At 43.9% G+C, this 19871-nt stretch overlaps 1 protein-coding gene across 3 annotated transcripts in view; it reads left to right on the top strand.

Annotated features, from left to right (window-relative positions):
- col12a1b (collagen, type XII, alpha 1b) overlaps positions 1-19871 on the top strand; it is an 80762-nt gene that overhangs the window by 40482 nt on the left and 20409 nt on the right. For all 3 annotated transcript variants that reach the window (XM_076154994.1, XM_076154995.1, XM_076154996.1), the window contains 19 exons: positions 158-297; positions 1040-1169; positions 3818-3960; positions 5958-6087; positions 6429-6571; positions 7737-7866; positions 9048-9167; positions 9880-10026; positions 10626-10742; positions 13266-13418; positions 13646-13720; positions 14656-14795; positions 15114-15237; positions 15347-15490; positions 15622-15786; positions 15874-15912; positions 16011-16149; positions 16849-16991; positions 18115-18224. In XM_076154994.1, coding sequence (XP_076011109.1) covers positions 158-297; positions 1040-1169; positions 3818-3960; positions 5958-6087; positions 6429-6571; positions 7737-7866; positions 9048-9167; positions 9880-10026; positions 10626-10742; positions 13266-13418; positions 13646-13720; positions 14656-14795; positions 15114-15237; positions 15347-15490; positions 15622-15786; positions 15874-15912; positions 16011-16149; positions 16849-16991; positions 18115-18224 — 2432 coding nt within the window. The remainder of the gene's footprint in view (positions 1-157; positions 298-1039; positions 1170-3817; positions 3961-5957; positions 6088-6428; positions 6572-7736; positions 7867-9047; positions 9168-9879; positions 10027-10625; positions 10743-13265; positions 13419-13645; positions 13721-14655; positions 14796-15113; positions 15238-15346; positions 15491-15621; positions 15787-15873; positions 15913-16010; positions 16150-16848; positions 16992-18114; positions 18225-19871) is intronic.

Here is a 19871-nt window from a genome sequence, read left to right on the forward strand (position 1 = left end):
ATGTAGTGTTCCAATACTCTGACCCGCCCCGAAGCTGTAAGAACTTCACATCTGCTGCACCAGAAGGGTCAAAGTGTGAAGCATTTCTGGTTATAACTCACACAGGAAATTGACAATCAACTAATAGCTTCCTGTTTGTGTTTTGCTGTGTTGTCAGAGGCTTTGGGAGGCGTGAAAAACCTGAAGGTCAGCGATCCAACAACCAGCTCCCTGAAGGTGCGCTGGGAGCCGGCAGAAGGAAACGTCCGACAGTACCGACTCTTCTACGTCCCGGCAGCCGGCGGTGCTGAGGACATGGTGAGACAAGTTCCTTTTTTTCATTGCATACCGTTCATCCATTTTGTCATGTCTGCCAAAGAAAAGATGTAGAAAATTATGGAATAGGTCTGATATATCCCATATTGAAGCAACAAGCTGGAATTGGGTCACTTGTATTTGGTGTAAATCCAGCAAAATCGTCTCATCCCCATCCCCAATTTTTTTTAAATATGCCAGAGGCTGTTTTTCATCTGGAACTTCAGTCAGAAATCATTCCACATTCTCACATGTCAAATTCCTCCCTTTCATGACTCTTCATTCTTCCATATTCACATGTCGAGGCCATTTCTCTTTGACCTACATTGGATTTGTCCTTTTGTTCACCCATCCTAAACAGTTTTGTTTGTCAGTGCTTTGTTTTGTCTTCAGAAGTCATTTAACTGTTTGTCTGTTTAATTATCTTCATGCTCAAACTTCTTTTTTGGTTTAGTCTACAGTCAGAAGTATGTTTGTTTCTAACTCAAACCCTAGAGGTAGCAGCGATGTTTCCACTTAGACCAGTCAGTGGAGCTGAGAAACGGGGCTGAGAAATTGGAATGAAACTGGTTTATAGTTAAAGTGGAAAGCAGGATGTTGGCCAATCACTACAGTAACTACAGGACTCTCACCTTGGCAGTGATACACGTCACCGTTGGTCACTTCAGTTGATTTTGGGATACAACAAACAGTTCATGCAGATTTCATTGAACTGATAAAATGCTTTTTTTGTGTGTGTGAGCAGGAGCAGGTGTCTGGTGGAACCACCAACACTGTTCTGAGGAACCTGCTGTCAGACACAGAATACACCGTGACTGTGGTTCCAGTCTACCCAGAAGGAGAAGGGCTGCGCCAGACTGACATTGGACAGACACGTAAGTCACCGATCTTTATCAGACAAATGTGGCCCTGTTTTTTTTCCGCCATGAGCTTATCATGGAGATACTGCAGTAGTAATATTGTAATAGTGGCACAGTGATGACTCTTTGGCTGAGCAGCGACAGTGTGCACATAGTTCCGCACAGAGGACTTCTTGGTGTCTGTGTCTGTGTCTCAGACATTCACAAACTCCAGGATGTATGGGGCCATTCACACACACAGATGTCGATGTGAGTGGCTGATGAGATTCATGTGAATCCTCGGGGCTATGTCGACTTGGGAAGTATATTTGGACCAGAGTAGATCCAAATCTTCAGTGTGTTTAAACTAGTTTTATTCAAATAAATGTTGAATATTTGACAAATATTGCGTTTTGTAAGCTGAGAGTGAGACAATATGAGATCCAAAACCACTTTTTTTTCCTCTGAAATTGCCTGTGTTCTCCATTTCACAGCCAGTTCATTTTGGATGTATGAATGGACTTCAGAAAGAAATAAACCCTCTTCCAAAAAAATGAACACAAGATTTTAACAACAGCAGCTTGGAATTGAGTGCGAACATAAATGGAGCCTCCGGTTTTTAGATGGTGGAGAGGGGCATGTTGGATGCACTTTCGAGACTTGGAAGAGAAATGATGGCTGTTGAACTTCCCTTAAGCAAGACATTTAACTGTCTCTTCCAGTGGGGAAAGGTCAAAGGGCAGAGTTTAACTGAACACCTGCCTGTGACCAGCAGAAGAAGACAGAGCCTGCATACCTTTAATGCAATATATTATATAGTTTATATGTTTGCGTAACAAGATCAATGGGTCGAGTGTTATTGTCCTAAAGTGAATCTGAATGTGCTTCTCCGGGATTCAAGTCAGTGCCCATTTTCAAACAAACCTTTTGAGAGAATACTTGCTGCTTTTGGATGAAGAAAGAGGAAAAACTACTAACAACTGCTCTGAAAGTGCTTATTGTGTGTGCGTCTGTGTGGTTTGATGTCCCGTTGCGCGCGTTAGTTTTAGTTTCTGCCTGTCTGGCTTGTTGTGCTCACTCAGCAAAGAAAAGACCCAGAGGTATTGTGGGCAAATAGGATGCCAGGCATTCCTCTTCTGGTGTTTTATGTTTCTTTGCTGATTCCTTGTTTGCTTTTAGTCCTGATGCTTGATGTTAACTGAAGGGTTATCCAGATGTGGAGGATATGATTGAGGACATTTAGGTCGCTCATCGGTCCGACTGCAACTGAGTTATACTGGTGGTTACTTCCATTATTTAATAAATGAAAGCGATTCAACAAAGCTATGTGGGTTTTCCCATCACTCCAGAGATAAAACAACACATTCTCTTGTTAACATTTAGAATAACATGGCTCCGGCGATGTTGAGTTTGTGTAGGCAGCTGTCGACGCCTGTGCACAGAGGTTGATGTAATGTAGCTCCTAATTCCTCTTGCATACATGCTGTTACACTCTTACACTTATGTCACTCAGGCTGCGTAGTGTCACTGATGGAGCGCTGCTGCTATGGCATCTGAGAGAAGCTGTTAGCACTTAGCACACACTCTTCAGGTCTAATGGTCGCAGTAAATGGAGGAGGCAGTAAATCACCACCAAGCAGTCGGTGTCTCCCTGTTCTACCCCCACCTGATTAACTTAATCGACTAAGTTTCCTGGAACTTTACTACCTAAAGTACTAGCACTAGTACTAGCAGGTCATTTTATTCTTATAACAAATAACATGCGGTTCTTTGTATTATTTTACTGCATTTGTGCAGTAATTACACTCAGCGGGCTTTTTCCTTATCTCACTTGCGGTTCAGCCTACATACTCTATCTATCTTTTATTGGGCTAAAGCTCCAAATAGCGGGGGAATGTGCACATCTGGTTTGCTTTAAAGAGAAGTTAAATGCTTTTTCATAAACCAAAAACTGTGCTACTTCTCTACTATAAAAACATTTTTATCAGGAGGATTCTGCTGCATTCAGCATTTAAATCCCCACTGTAGTGAGGCAACGTTATAAACGCAGCCTCACCAAGAATCTCTCTCTACCTGCAATCAGGAAAATGTGGTAATTTCCAAAAAATGTTTTTGCTTTTTACTCTTTACTCAAGTATCCTGAGCAGGTGCCATGTGATTCTTTCACAGGGTTCGGAGCCTGTATTCCCACACTTACTCAAACATACACACACTCTCAATATTACGGAAACGATGGTATCTTTAGTGTGACAGCCACTGTGAACCCTGAGTAGAGCTGTGTTCCACTAAATTTTAGGGAGATCTTTTCAAATACTTCCTCGCTCCTCCTCCCCAGTCCACAGTTTTGTGTATTTTTCCATATTTTTCTAAGGTCTTGCAACCTCCCTGTCGCTGTTTGTGGAATGTGAATATGTAATAGGCTGTCTGCCATTTGGGAAGCTTCCTCAAGGTCCATGCAGCAGTCCGTAAACCATCAGAGAGAACTCCGGAATTTGAGTTCCCGTAAATGTTCCTACAGTGCATCTGAACCTTCATTCTATTAAGAGAAAAGGTTATTAGTGCTCCCTGCCAGATGAAATGACGTGTTCACATTGTGATTTTGTTTTTGCAATCTAAGTAAACAGGGCTTCTGGACTTCCCTCCTTGTCTCATTTCACTTTCTTTTGACCTCTGTGACCCTGTAGTCCCACGCAAGCCACCCAGGAACATCCAGGTGTACAACCCCACCCCCAACAGCCTGAACGTGCGCTGGGAGCCCGCCTCAGGCCAGGTCCAGCAGTACAAAGTGGCTTACTCCTCCCTGAGCGCAGTCAGAAGCACTGGATCGGTGAGTCAAACACTCGAGCTGTCATTACAGAATTCACCCCAGGGAGGCGAGTGCAAAGTGAGAGATCATCTTGCTTAGATACGTAATAATCCAAGTTTGTCCTGACAACAACCGCTTCATGTTTTTGAACCCTCTTCACTCTGTGCTGCTGCTGTATAATGGCTGTGTACATTTACTCACATTGGTCACGTGAAGGCTTGACTCCCTCCTCCCCCCGACCATGATCGAATCAGGGTTCATTGCTTTCACCGGGTCAGTGTATTTCATGGAAACAACAGGTGGTTGCTTTGCGTTTGTGTTCAAAGTAGATGTTGCACAGATGTTTGTACAGCGATAATTATTTTAATGCTCTTAAATACGGAAATCATGGCCTGTCAGCTTTCTTTATCTCCCCATCAGCATTGATTTCACGCACCGATGCAGTCCTTTTGGATCGTAGCAAGAAACGGGTTTTACTTCCCCCACAGTTTGAACTCCGTGACTGAAGTTTGCAAATGTTACACTGCAAACATCTGTGACCGACATCAGTGTTCTGTTCAAGTTTTTATGTTTGAAGTCCGAAGTCTGTCTGGCTGTAATCTAATGAGCCGGCTTTAATGGATGGAATTGTATTGAATGCTGCTATGAATCTATATTATTCCCCATATCCTTCATCTGTTTTCGCTGTTGCCCCCTCCCACTAAACTTCATGCAGCCCTTACATGTCAGGATCTAATGTGTTATTCTGTGTCCCACTTTTTTCTATTATTTTGTTTCAATAGGTTCTGAAAACAAGAGTTGGCCTTTCTGTGTGGACTTTGTTTAGAGATTTCAGGAATGTCTTTTAAGTAGATAAGTGTTGTTTTTTCAAGGTCTAGCATTTCACTTTGAAGACTTTGAAGAGGACAGTGCCACATTTCTGTTAGTGGAATCATCGATAGTGGATCAGAGGGTAGCACTGTTGACTCACAGCAGGGACATCCTGGGTTCTTTCGGTGAGGAATTTGCTCGTTTTCCCTTGTCCCTTCCCCAGAGCAAATACATGCAAGTTGGGCAAATTGGAAACTCTTAATTACCCATATGTGTAAAGGAGGTGATACAAGTTCACAATATGAACTTCCTCATCTATTTCACTGGGCTTTAGTCTGTTGTTCCTTAGCCAAAACAGTTGTGGTCTGTGGCTCTGCTTACTTTGGTCTTACAACAATGAGCTCAACTGAACCATTGAGATTATTGCTCCCTGAAGAGGTTCTCTGCCTTCCAGAAATGACTTGTACAAAGTTATTCATCGTGTTTTGAAAGGACAGCAGCCAATCCGCCGGCCTCACTGTAGAGAGTGGTGGAGATATTTGACCCCAGGCCAGCAGGGGTGAACGTGCTTCCAGTTGTGGGATCTCAACCACTGCACAGTCTCGTAGGCCTTTTCTTCTTCCTTTTTTTTTGTAAAGCTGCAATGTGCCAGAAGCTTTGGAGTCGAGTCCCGTATGAGATATTGGACATTTTCTTCAACCCAAACAAGAGCACGACATGATGGTGGACTGGAGTTCACCCAGTGGATGTAGTTCCCATGATGTAATGCCACCGACTGTACAGCTCAGAAACTGGCTGGAAAGCAGAGAGTAGGTGGTGTGGTAATCCTGGTGACAGGAGACAGCCCGCAATCATCACTTGTTGTTAGAAACCAATGCCGAGCTACGTGTCAAAACTTGCTGTCCTAGAGACAAACCCCTCACTCACCAGTCGCTTCCTCACACTAACTGTTTACCAGTCAATCCACTTACTGAATGAATTATTTGTTTGGTGTCTTAGCTCCCAGGGCTTTGTTAGTGTTTCGGGGACATCTTTGGCAGCAGAATGCCTGGGAAAAAACTCGATGTGGAATGAGCAGTGAGGTCACTATGTACATTATCACTGCCAATTCTGTATCTAATTCATGAAGAAGCTCATTTGAATAGTCCGAGGCCACCTTGCCGCTATGATTTCTTTATCTTGACCCCCTTGGATTCTTCTCTCAAAAGGTCATGGTTCCAGGGAATTCTCACAGCGCCTTCCTGGACAATCTGATCCCAGAAAATCCATATGCTATCGATGTCACGGCAATATACGCTGACGGCGACGGCGCGGCTGTCAAGGGCAACGGCAAAACACGTAAGACCAAGAGTGATCCGCCATGCTGAAAACAAACAAATGACTCACTCATAACCATGTTTACATCTCCACTGGGTCAGGCATGTGTGTGTATAGAGCAATAATGCAGACAGCTAGAGTTAATCAGCTGTGAACGTGACCCGTATGTACAGTATATATTGTATGCTGTATATATATTCTCCACATTCTTTTAAAGGTCATGGTTTTACTCAATTTATCCCATGAAAACTTTGAGTATTTGTTTTTTAAGACATACTAAACAGTCTGAGAAATGTTCCCTCACGTCCTGAAGCTTCGGTGTGTGGTTGTTAATGTAATTTGTGTGTGTTTGTGTGTTGCAGTGCCACGTCTTGGTCCCAGGAACATGCGTGTTTTCGATTCCACCACCAGCTCTCTGACCATTGGCTGGGTTCACGCTGAGGGACCTGTGATGCAGTACAAGATCACTTATGCACCCCTGACCGGAGACCCCATCACGGAGTTTGTGAGTACATAAAGACATACGCAAACAAAACCTGCAGTCCCATTTTAATTTCATATTAGACGTGGCAAGGAGGAGGAAGCGCTTTTTAGCTTGAGCTTGAGCTTTAACTTTAACCTTTGAGGCATCCAGGAGCTTTGAACAGCAGCTCCACCCAAGTCCACGTAGAAAGGGGCAGTCATGTGTACAGTGCAAGGGTTTTGGCCAATATTCACGTTTTGCACTTCACTGTTGTTGCCAGCTGTTGTCAGTAAGCCAGTAATAGATAATTTGACCACAGTTACAGCAACACGTGACCGGGCTTCAGAGCCTCAACAGGGAAATGATTGAGTGAACATCGAAGTCTGCAAGAGATCAACATTTGGAAAGGATTTACCGAAAATTGCTTCTCCTAATTGATTGATGATATAATATCAGAACCAATTGTTTTTAAATTTTAAAGTTACGATAATAGGAATTTTGCAAAAATGAACTTTCCCGATGACTGATCAACTGTGTGGGGAAAAATAATTGTAATTCCCCACATGCGGTGATGTTGCGTTCAAACTATGCGTTGAAGTCATATTTGAGAATTAGTTTGGCTTATTTGGGATATGGATTACTGATTAGTGAGACTTAATTACAGGCTCAGTTAAACAAACACTGCAATTGGGCGCATAATAACATTATTAATAGTCCTAAATAATGCCTTGGACCAGTCGTAGAGGGTGGCGGCGGTGGTCCAGCTGTGCTCCCCCTGATGCTTGTTAGCAAAGCACCTGCTACAGTATGAGTCAGCTAACAACACCGGAGGGACACCATGAAAGGATTTCTCAACCCTGATGGAACTGACTGGAGAACCAATAACCATTTATAAATACATGCTATTATTTACAATTTAGCATCTGTGAATAATGGAGGAATGGAGACATTTTGTATCTCTGCACAGCGTTCACAGAGACATGTTTCCTTTCACGCAATCTGATCCTAAAGCCAGCTTTTTTTGTTTTGCTTGAAACTTTTAAAAACACTTCTTTGTCAAATAGAATTTAATTTTATACATGTAAGCTATTCATACAGATTTTCTTTTGCATAGAATTCATTATCCTATTTTTAAGTACAACCTTTATTTTGCCAGAAGATCTGAGCAATGATTTGTTCCTAAACCTCTCGGTGATCCGCTCCTCAGACTTCGGTTCCTGGGAACAGAAACAATGCCATGCTAACGAATCTGAGCCCTGACACCCCATACAACATCACTGTGGAGGCCGTCTACGCCGAGGGCCCCGCAGGCTCCCTGAATGGAAATGGACGTACAGGTAAAAAACAGAAGCCATTGATGAATCCTGAATTTTCACGCATGAATCCCAACTTTGGAGCCACAGCCTTGCAGGAATCCTGGTGAGACACAACCACCAAGTACAAGGCCGGCAAGCAAATGTTTGGTCGAGCATCCGCCATCACACAGCTGACCAATCAAAATACAGCAGAGCAAAGAATTGTCTTGCACTTGGTGTGCACAGCGGTGAATAGGTTCAAGCCTGTACGGGTTTCAAATGGACCCTACATGGAAGTAACTGATATAATATGTCATTTAATCCGTCATTTCATTATTGAGCACTTGAGCTGGGCTTCTTATATGAAAGGTGCTATTAAAATAGAGTGCTGTCTGCAGGATACAAAGATTTATGTAAACATGAAAGTCTCGTACATAAAAGGTGGCCTCTGTCTGACAGTATTCCGGCCTCAGTATAAGGATCTGAGGCATGTTGCTTTGAGTGTTTACACTTCGAGTGTCAGTATTTTTCTCCAGGGCTTTAAGATCCAAGGCCCGGTGAACTCTTGAGTTATGATTTGTTCTCGCTCTAAGCAGCCTGTTGCTGAGTTAAACAGCTTGTCGGCTCGCAGGCCTGCGGAGCTGCAGAAACGAAACTCTCACAGTGAAAATAAATCCAGTAGACATACATTAGTCAACAGTGCCAACATGTATTAGCCTGACGAGTTTGGACTTTGGGGATTTCACAGTAGATGAGCTGTGAGAGGGCTTGACTGGTGAGCGTTAGCATTGCTTATACAAACAATAAAAAAGTTGGAGTAAGTGTCAGTGTGCCAGGCGCTCTCGGGCCAGGCACTTCAAGAGAAAATCATACCAGTGAGAACACGAAAAAGACCCACAGTTATTATGTGACGAAATTCATGATCAGATCCAGAGATCAGAGAGCGTGAGCCACAATGATTCAAAACTTGGAATTTTTAACCCTCTGATGCCACAGCTAAGGAATAAAAATGTCACATTATTGTAGACCGTCTTCACAGGGAAGTTGTTTTCATTTTTAACTCATAGTTCAGACACAGCTACAATTCCCCGCATCAAAACATGCAAACAGAGAACCTTTGGACATGATCAGACTAATTTCTGAAGCAACCACAGGGCGAGAAAAACGAGGCTACAGCTATGAAAATGAAACCTTGGTGACATGCGTGTCCTCTCTGATCACAGTGGGCCTCCTGAGTCCCAGGAACCTTCGTGTCTCTGATGAGTGGTACACCCGTTTCCGAGTTGCCTGGGATGCCGTGCCAGCTCCCGTCCAGGGTTACAGAATCATCTACACACCTGCAGGTAAGCTGAATGACTGCACTCACGCTGCTCACGCCTGCTGAAATCCTCACATTTTCATGATGGTGAACTGCTTTGAACTTCAACAAATGAATCCCCGTTGATATTATTCAAATGTTTTAGATTTCATAGCATGGTCACGCATTTTTCCTAAGAACTAGAATATGGAAAAACTTTCAGAGCAGACATTTTTTTATTAAAGATAGGTCAATGAAATGGGCTGAAGGGAGGAACAGCTGCAGGCCGAGTCATTTTTGAGTCTTAGAGGTCTTATTATCATCAAGTGGAAAAATCTGGCCGGGCGGTACATTTATATCAGCCTGTTTCCAACAGAAATCAACTTTGCTTCAAGAATGTTGAAACTGTGATTGCCACCAAGACGCAATAAGTGAGAAATATGACACTCGGGACAAGCTGATCTGTAGTACACACAGGTTGAAATAACCTCGGTGCACTGCCAGATTCTTTCACAAATAGGATACAATAGGGGACAAGACCAAGATGAAGTTGTTTGTTTGTATAAAGGACTTAAGGTACCTGCGTTGTTTAATGAAATCCAGATCTCTTCACAGTCTGAATAGGAAGATGCAGTGACAGTGATCTATGTGCTTTTGAAATGAGCCAGCTTGTTCTGTGTTTGTGTAACAGTCAAGGTAATTAGAAAGGGATTTTGTCACGCACGTTTCCTGGCCCTTATTTTTCGGTGTGTTCGCAGGCAAGGACGAGCCCGTCGATTTCTTTGTGGGCGACGTGACCTCTTCCACTCTGCATAACCTGCAGCCGGGAACCACATATGACGTCAAAGTGGTGGCTCAGTACACCGGCGGCATGAGCGGGCCCCTCAACGGGCAGGGAACCACACGTATGTAACATACACTGTCAAATCTCAATCTCAATATATGTAGTAAAGTCAAATTTTGTTTTATCATCTCCTTAGTGTAAAAACGGGAAAAAGCAACTTCTGTTTCTCTTCTATTTCTAAATGTTCTTTCCTCAGCTATTTTTTTTTCTTTATTTGTTTTGAAAAATGTAGCAATATAAATAACCTTTTTGCCAGGAACATTCATTGTTCAGTTCATTAATTCCAGAATAGAAGCAATGCTCGGAATGGGTTCGTTTAATTTGTGAAACACTTTTAACTCTCGTTTAAAACCCATCTCAGAATTCTACAGTCGAACAAACATTTGTGATCCGCTGCCTGAAAACTTCAAGATGTTCTGTTCTCATAGCCAAGAACAGTCATGTTAAGGAACAGATAATCAAGATGGATTTGTCATTTAGAGCTGAACTTCATCTCCTTTTTTTTTTCCATGCTGTCAAATAGAATAGCTGTAATTTGCAATATTGTTCATTCTGTCAGAAATGCATGAAAAGTAGCGTTTGAACATTCTGACAGATGTTGGATATGGAGTTTGTGGGGAAAAATGGGAAGAGTATCACAAGCTGTTGTTTTTCCCACAGTCTACCTGAACGTGACCAACATTGAGACGTACAACACTGGCCACGACAAGTTCTGCATCAAATGGGCTCCGCACAGAGCCGCGACCTCCTACCGCATCAAACTCAACCCTCTGGACCGTAAGTCTTGATCCTCTCACTGTGTTCCTATACATCACTTTAACCCCTGCATAGCTATCATTCAACTGCAATGCATTGTGGTGGAAACAAGGCTTCACAATCAGGCTGCACAATAATACAAAAAGGTTCCTTGCTTATTTATAGAAATATATAACGTGACGACCTAATAAAACACCAAAATGGCTTGAGAAGAAAGATTTAAGTAAAGAGAATGTGTTTTTACAGTGTACTTCTTGAGAGCTAAGTGAAAATGCTGCAATGAGAAGAAAAACTCAATTCCTGGACCTGTACCAAGAACCTTTCACATATGCTTCCCCCCATTGTAACTTTACACCACATTTCACAAAACTCCTTTTAACAAATGTTTGTAATCTGCATCAACAAAGAAACGGAACTCAACATAAGCACACAAAAGCTGCGCACTTATTTCACTTATAACAATTATTTCCGCAGAACAAAAGTGCTTTTCTCTTGCAAATACAGTGTGTGGCGGCGTGTGTGCACCTGAAGACAGTCGTGTGCTCCATTCTCACGGTTGAATCTTGATCAGAGATGACTGGTTGGAGGTGATGCATGTGGTAAAATGTGCAATAAGACTCTGAGCAGATGTTTGTAGGCACATATCCAGATGAGATCATCCGCGGGGTCCTGGATCCTGCTGATCCTCTGCCGGCTTCAGCCTTCACAGCTTTCACCAGACATGAACAGTTCAGCTTTGGCTGTTGGGATCATGTCTAGACTTTTTTTCTCCCCCTCAGACTGCTTATGTTCAATCCCTCCTCCTAGTGATTATTACTTCAGAGCAGGATGCAACTTTTGGCCCGGATTGAAAGCATCCGACCACCAAAGCTTTAATTGTGTGTCTGTCCGTAAAGATTACATCCTTTTTAATTACTACGAGGGCCTTTGAATCCCATCTGCTTCATATTCTCACATGGATGCGGGTTTGTGGTTAAAGAACACGGAAACCAGGAAGGACCATCAATATCTGAATATCTATATGGTAGTCATTAGCTATTCGGACCCTGTGACAGCTCGCCAGAACAAATATAAATCTGCCTGCGTGACACAGATGGCGTGTTAACCACTCACAGAGGATGAGAAACCCTCAGCCTGAGAATCCTGAGACATTCTTGATAAAAAGCAGCAGACAGTGCTCTCAAGTCAACAAATCAGTCAACTGTTTGTTCTCAAGTTGAAATGCAAACAGTGGTGGCGCTGAGATGAGTAAGTGGGGGAAAAACGGTGACGAGGGACCCGCCGGCTGAGTTTGTGATGCGGCCTAAAAAGGCCATCTCTCGAACGCCATCGATATTTCCTGCATGTTTGAAATGTTAGAAAGCCTGAGCAGTGCTGTGACTCAGCGTTCGCTGGAAGCTGAACACATGGATGCCAGTTTCTTTATACTCATGTACTCCAATGTCCAGCTGGAATGTTTTAGGGATTACATTTTTATCAACATGACTCTCTGTGAAAAATGAGGGCCACTGTTTTGATTAAGTAGGTCCCAGCAAAAGGTTACTGGTATTCCTCAGAACATTTCAAATGAAGTGAGTTCGGTCAAAGCTTGTTGACGTTACCCAGCTCGTTCTGAAACCATTACATCACTGGAGCTGGGATTCTGTCATCGGACACAAAAACGATTAGATGAGATCGTGAGCACGTAGTCCCTCAAGCGAAGAACCCTGAAAAACAGTGATAGTTGTCTATGGCAGCTGTCTCGGCAATAAACATGCCTTGTTTGTTTGTACATACTAGAGCAGCCAGTATAAATAGGAAACTTACACTTCACAATCTATCACCCTCCAGTCATGCCAGTGATGTAAACATTTCAGTTAAAGGGTCAGCGTGCAGGATCACAGATAATCAGAGACATTTCTACATGGATGGTTGGTTTTGTGGTATTTATACAGCAGTTATTAATCTAGGATGTAACATTCCTCCATCAGCAACACAACATTTGAATTATTGCTAATTTAACCTCTTTGTCCGGTGATGGCATGTGACTGAGATAACACTTCTGAAGGAGCTCTATGTGTGCTAGCCTTGAGAAGTTCAATTCAAGTAATGTGGATCAATCCAGCTGAAAAGCAGGGGAAACTCCCACAGAGTAGGAATTTTATCAGGTTGTAAACTACTGTAAAAATAATGAGCTTCGTCATCACCAAATTGTTGTGAGGTCTCCAACACTAGATGCCGACGGGGCGTGTTGTTAGTTTTTAATAGCAGTTGGAGGAGTTGTTGGTAATAATCACTAATGCTGTCAAAACCCTGGAGATTAAAAAGCTTAAAAATAGATATAAATCTTAGTTTTCACTCTTTGTTCAACATTTTCTGTCATAAAGATCCAGAACTACAAAGCTTCAAACATCCATTAGAATTAGTTTGGGTGCAGATCTGAGTTTGGATCACAGGTTTCAGTGTTTTGGAGGATTTCAATCACAATCCTGCAGCCACCCAGAACTGAACTTTGAAGCTGGAGTGTCTGACTTAGTTGTGTCCCCTCCTTTCCTTCCTGTGTAGCCTCCAGTAAAGGACAACATGAGATCACCATACCTGCCGGCCTGCCACAGTACTGCTTCGACGGACTTTCCCCGGATGCTCTCTACGCCGCTACCGTCTTTGTTCAGACGCCAAACCTGGAAGGCCCAGGGGTCAGCACCCAGGAGAGAACATGTAAGCCAAACCGCTTGTGATCCTCTGTAATCCTCTGACATTTATGTATTTGTCTATTTTGAGGCCTATAAAGCTTTATTTCTTAACACTGACTCCTAGGAAATCCTGTTATCTGTTATTTAGGAAGGGAATATGTGTGTAGTATATTACTGGAATGGATTTTTCTTTTTTATGGCTAATATGCTCACAACTAACAACTCATATCTTTATTTTCCATTTTCTCCAAGTGGTGAAGCCTACTGCAGCTCCGACAATGCCACCAACTCCATCCCCACTACCTACCATCCCCCCAGCATGGGCAGGTAAGCGTTAGATGGCACCCAGCACGCATCAAAGCTCCAATCTACATGCTGATTCGGATAGTTTAAGGCTCATGAAATTGTGTTGAAATGGTGAAAAAACGAAAATGTTGGAATATCGCTTTGAGTTTGTTCAACAGATTGCGATTTCCTTTCGAAGAGACCGGCTTACAAACAGAATGTTCTTGTCTTGTCTTGGACACCGAGTTCCAGCAAAAACCACTGCTCCCAACAGTATTGTACCTGTCATCGTCTGAGAGAACAGATCAACCCAGAATTGAACGTGTTGAGTCTTTCCACTGAAGTTCAGCTCTGAGCGGAAATTGCTCAACTCCGCACTATTGCAGAGACTATAAGCGAACTGGAAGTCCCTGTTGAACGGAATAAGCGAACTGGAAGTCCCTGTTGAACGGACCGGTGCCAGTGGCGAATAACGGCCGCCACATGTTCTGTGGCCGTTAGAAGTCAGTTTAGGTGTTGAAAATGGAAGGAGGATTAATCCAAGGAATCTTTTTGTGTGGTCAGGTGTCGTCTGAAAGTTGTTTTGAAATCAGACCCGATGAAGGACTAGGGAGGATTACAAAGCGTGCTACATCACATAAGGCAAAGATTATTCATTTTGCCCATTACGCTCTTGTCTGTGAGAAACCCATTAAAGACAGATTCACTTTCAAAACCCCTCTGGTGACCAAATGTTCTTTGTTTTATCAGTGCTTTCACCGAATCAGTGAAACCCATAATTACCATACATGGGCTTCATCACACTTTTTCCTCAAGTGTTTTGTTTTTGTTTTCAACAGGTTTTTATGCTTTCTAGAGCACAAACAGTCATTAAACCGTGCGATGATTGCATGTTTCTCCGCCGGTGTTTATGACGCTGCCCCAGGTCTGGTCAGTAGACTTGAAAGCTCTTCGTCGGCTTGTTTTTCTTTTCTCAGTGTGCAAAGGTGCCAAAGCAGATGTGGTGTTCCTCATCGACGGCTCCTGGAGTATCGGCGAGGACAGCTTCACCAAAGTGGTGCACTTTGTCGCTGGCATGATTGGAGCGTTTGATGTCATCGGACCCTCAGGAATGCAGGTACAGATCCAGTAGCAACACGGTGCTTAAGCCCAGTTAGTTCTTCTTCTATACTTATGAGAGATAATACAAAGATAATTACAAGCCATAGTTCAAATTCCCATGTAGTCATTTGATAACACTTTCCACAGTTTCAAAGACATTTCTCAAAGTCTTAAAAGTATTCATTCATTCATTCATTCAGCCAAGTCCTCTGCATCCTTTCTGAGTGGAATCATCACAGCAAAAGCAAAGATCACATGAGAGGATCCACATGTTTTGTCTTTGGGAATCATGTTACAATTTGTTTTGCTAACGTCAGTGTGACTTTGGAAACAGGTGTCATTCGTGCAGTTCAGTGATGACGCACACACAGAGTTCCAGCTGAACGCTTACCAAGACAAAGGCATCGCCATGGCTGCTCTTTATCACATTCGCTACCGAGGAGGAAACACCAAGACGGGTACGACCACAACCCGTACACATCAAGAGAAGAACTATTGTGCAAAAGTGAGCCGGGTTGTACTCTTAAGCGTCTCATTTTTATCTGAATCATCTATTTCTCTGAGCAGGAGTGGCACTGAAGCATACTTACGAGAAAGCCTTTTCTGTCGAGTACGGAATGAGGAGGAACGTCCCCAAGGTTCTCGTAGCGATCACCGACGGACGCTCTCAGGATGAGGTGAAGAAAGATGCGGCTAAACTGCAGCACGCCGGTAAGGGGCTTTGGATTAACACATATCTCAAACTGTCCAACCTGGTCTGGCCTGGACTTTCATGGAAATCTCAACAGTGGCATTATTTCTTTCCTGTGCGTGTGTCATCTTCCTCCTCTCGTCCTCTTCAGGTTACAGTGTATTTGCCATCGGAGTGGCCGACATCGACTTCGCCGAGTTGCAGGAGATCGGCAGTAAACCCACCGACAGACACGTGTTTGTCGTGGACGACTTCGATGCCTTCGACACAATCAAAGAAAACCTCATTACCTTCATTTGTGAAACGGCATCATCAAGTAAGCGCTCTTACCAAAGACACACATCCATGAACACCACTCAGGTTCTGTGCTGTTATATCATGAATCTCCATTCTTGCTCCACAGGTTGTCCCTTGATCTTCCTGAACGGATTCACCTCTCCCGGTGAGTATAAGTAATAAGTAAGTGTGTTGAGTTTGATGTTGTTTGATTAGCTCACAACGTATTGATTGTCTGATCCACATCGCCCCGTTCTGCTACAGGCTTCAGGATGCTCGAGGCTTTCAACCTGACGGAGAAAACCTACAGTTACACCAAAGGAGTCTCAATGGAGCCCGGTTCCTTCAACAGCCACACGGCATACAGACTCCACAAAGATGCCTACCTGACACAGCCCACTACGTGAGTCTGCCTCTACATATATAGAGTTGCTCTCCGAGGAATGGGCAGGTGTAGACTAGGTCGGTGGATTCATGAAGGCGTGTGACATCGGCTCTGATTGGCTGACCTGCAGGCCTTGACATTCAGCAGTCATCGTTTTTCAGTCCATTGTGAAGTGGTTTCACAAAGCAAAAGCCTCTATTACCCCAAAGCCAAACACATGCTAAAGTGTCCTAATTGTAACCATATCTCAGTGCAGATGTCTCATATCTACAATACCAAACACAACAGCAGATTGGTTGAGAACAGATTGAGTTTTGAGAGCGGAATAACAGATTGTTTACTAAGTTTGACATTCCACAATGTGTAGTGGCATGATGGGGACATGGGGTAGAAATGAGGGCGGCCTGTTGTCCTCATCATGTCAGTGCAGTGTAGTGCTCAGATCCCTTTGAGAAACAGAACACGTCAAAAGACTCTTATACAAGTTATTAAAGATGAACTGATCAATGCTAAATGGAGTTGTTACAAATGAATGAGCTAACCCATGATACCTGATAAATTTAATGGTGCATTTTAGTCTGACCATGATCGTCACACTCTTGATTGGACTCCTGATTCCTCCGTTCTAAGAATTGAAGTAGTCTTACATGTTGTGTCTGTATGAGACTGAGGCCCTTGGATTAAGAAGTCTAACGTGTCATTTTCTTTTGCGAACAGAGAGATTCACCCTGACGGTCTGCCTCACGCCTACACCATCATCCTGATGTTCCGTCTCCTGCCCGACACGCCCAACGAGCCCTTCGACATCTGGCAGGTGTCGACCAAGGACCACAAACCAGAAACCGGTGTCACTATCGATCGTAAATATCATCTCCTTCTTTTCTACCATTTGATGTGTATGTCGGGAAGGGGTGTGTGAGTCGATGTGCGAAGAGGGAACTGGCATGGAAACGGCCGAGGAGATGTGTGAGGAGCTGTGGAGCAGCTGTTGCCTTGTTGTGGCATGGAAACAGCTCAATGGGGTGTAAATGCAGAGCCCTCAGGCGGCTTCAGCTTCATTTGATAACCGAGCCGACTCCTTCACTGCAGGAATCCTGTATCGTTGGCCGGGCTCAGATGGCTCTGGTAAAAGCCTGCGTTTCAAGCTTTCAACAGGACTTCATCTTGGCCTTGAGGATCAATTCCTTAGTGAGGGTTTCACATTGGTTTCTGGAATATTAGTCCTTTGATGACAGAGAGATTCAGATCCACTACAGAAGACCAGACGAATGAGTTTTAAATTGTCATCCATGAGTAAGACTTTCACAGTTGTTACTAAGTCCCAAATGTCTTCCATGGATCAGTGCAGACTCGGTGAACTTCAGACAGTCCAATCACAAAGCAGCGTTTACAGGGAATGAAATTGTCCAATCATGCGCCAAATGGTTCTGGTGGCTGCTTATGCTCTCTTTGACTTCCTCATTCCATAGTGCAATGAATCCATCCATCCGTGCTCCACTGCTTATGGGGTTTGTGGTGGCTGCAGGCCAAGCACAACAGCCCAGATGTCCCTCTTCCTAGCTCCATGCTCTTTGCCGCTCCTAGGGATACATAAACAGAATTGATAAATAACCCCGGCCAGTGTATTCTGGGACCGGGCTCATGGTCTCCTCCCAGTTGGACGTGCCCAGAGTGCATCCCCATGGAGGTGTCCGGCACGCCCCCATCTCTCTCTGATGTCCAAGCTCCCCACCCTGTCCGTAAGGATGAGTCCCTTCACGCTCCGATGCAAACCACCCTGTGTGTTGTCACAGCCTGATGATGTACTTGTACTGGGGAAGAAGCTGATATTCTGTACGGTCCTGAGGTCACCAGAATTTTGCAGAACTCTCCGCTGTTGCCAATGAGTCATAACTAATCCTTATCCATGGTTGTGAGCCTGGACCTGAGCATTCTTAGCGATAAGGAGCTCTAATTGTAACATCTATCTTCATCTGTTTTCAGCTTCCAGCCAGACGGTGTCATTCTTTAACAAAGACGAGCGGGGTGAGATCCAGAGGGTCACATTCGACAATGATCAAGTGAAGAGAATCTTCCATGGGAGCTTCCACAAGGTAAACACGGGCACGAGCGATGGAGAGACACACAAAACCTGCACTTCAAAATGAATAACAGAGTGGAGGCGATCGCAAAGACACCTCATCGTTCATGTGCGCTGGATGAACACCGGGACATTGTGAGACAGAAGAAGAAACATAACCCCAAACCTGATACACTGCGGAAAAATCTGCATCTTATCAACTCTGTGTTGTCTAAACTGTAATTCCATCCCAAACGTATCATTACAGATCAACCTCTTCAAGCCTTTAAGCGAGCAATACTGAATAATTTCATCCGGGAATTTCTTCCAGGATTCCAGCTGCGTTCATTTCTGTTCAGTGAGGTTGTGAGAGTTGTGCGGCCAACATGCAGTGATTGTGTACTTGATGGCTGCTTTCCACGTTTCTATTCACAGTATACAATTATGGTTTTAAGCTTAACGGGTAATGTTTGTAAGATATTTAAAGACAAGGAGTAGAGGATAAAGTGAAGATTACGCAATGAGAATATCTCGTACAGCAAAAGCCAAAGGTATTTTCCGATAGTTGTTTTTTAGAGTTGTCTCAGGTCTCCGGTCTGTCTCGGCTCTCAATCATATTTACGTTGAATTGGAAAAAAGACCGAATGTCAACTTCTGACATTAACAGCTGTATTGTATAACGTATCTCTGCGCCGGCAGCCGGGGGCGGGACACATCAATCGTACGACTCCGGCTTTGCTCTCGGTGTACATCCCGAGGTCATACAGATATTGGGAATGCCTGACATTCCACATGTGTTGTATATTACCGGCGGTGCGCCCTCACATGCAACTACAGACGTGTCGGTCCAGAGTTATGCGGACCCGGGCGAACAGATGGGCCTGCGCAGGGTTTGTACAGGCAGAACTGTAACAGAACTGCGGCAGAGCAGAGACAAGGGTGTGTGTGTGTGTGTTTTTATTGATTAGACACAGGTCAGGCCCTCCAATCAACTAACGGAGACAAGTCATCAGTCAGGAACTTCAACAATCAGATCTGCCTTAAGATCTAATCGACTGTTCCGTGAACCAAGTCCCACCCATCAAACAAACGTTAACAGGAAACCGTCCGCTGACTGGGAAAGTTTTTGTGGAGGCGGCGATGCTGGCGTCTGGACATTTAATTACAGCGATTAAGCTAAAAGAGTCTGAGGTCATGATTGCATACATTCTTGCGAGAATAGAATGTCTAATATTTTACCACAAGAGACCTTTAAACTTCGATTATTTACTTATTGAGTGACTTTGGTATTTGAGCAAAGGAAAGCCTTAATGTTGCTCATGCTACTTTATACTTTCATGTGAACAAAACTGCTCCGGCACCCGATTTGACAGCCAGGCCACATAGTTTGATTCCATTCAGGTTTAAGGTTGAGAGCCAGTAGAGACGGCTTACGGACTTCCCTACAGTCCATATACATCATTATATATCATCGCACACAACTCTCTGCAGGCGGCATTTGGAGAGAGAGAGGGAAGAGGAGTGAGGAGTGTTTTAGCCAGAGTAACACTTTTTAAAGGAAAGTTGCCCAACAGAGGGAATGTGTTATATCCCGGCGGAGAGGAGCTGCTGATAGCGCAGACGTGTGGACAGCTCTTGCAACCCAATCGCAAACCAAGCTCCACAAGCTGGTGTTTTGGGG

Source organism: Genypterus blacodes, unplaced genomic scaffold (genome assembly GCF_046128005.1).
Source record: "Genypterus blacodes isolate CSIRO-AG114 ecotype Tasmania unplaced genomic scaffold, CSIRO-AGI_Gbla_v1 ptg000064l_1, whole genome shotgun sequence".
NCBI lineage: Eukaryota > Metazoa > Chordata > Actinopteri > Ophidiiformes > Ophidiidae > Genypterus > Genypterus blacodes.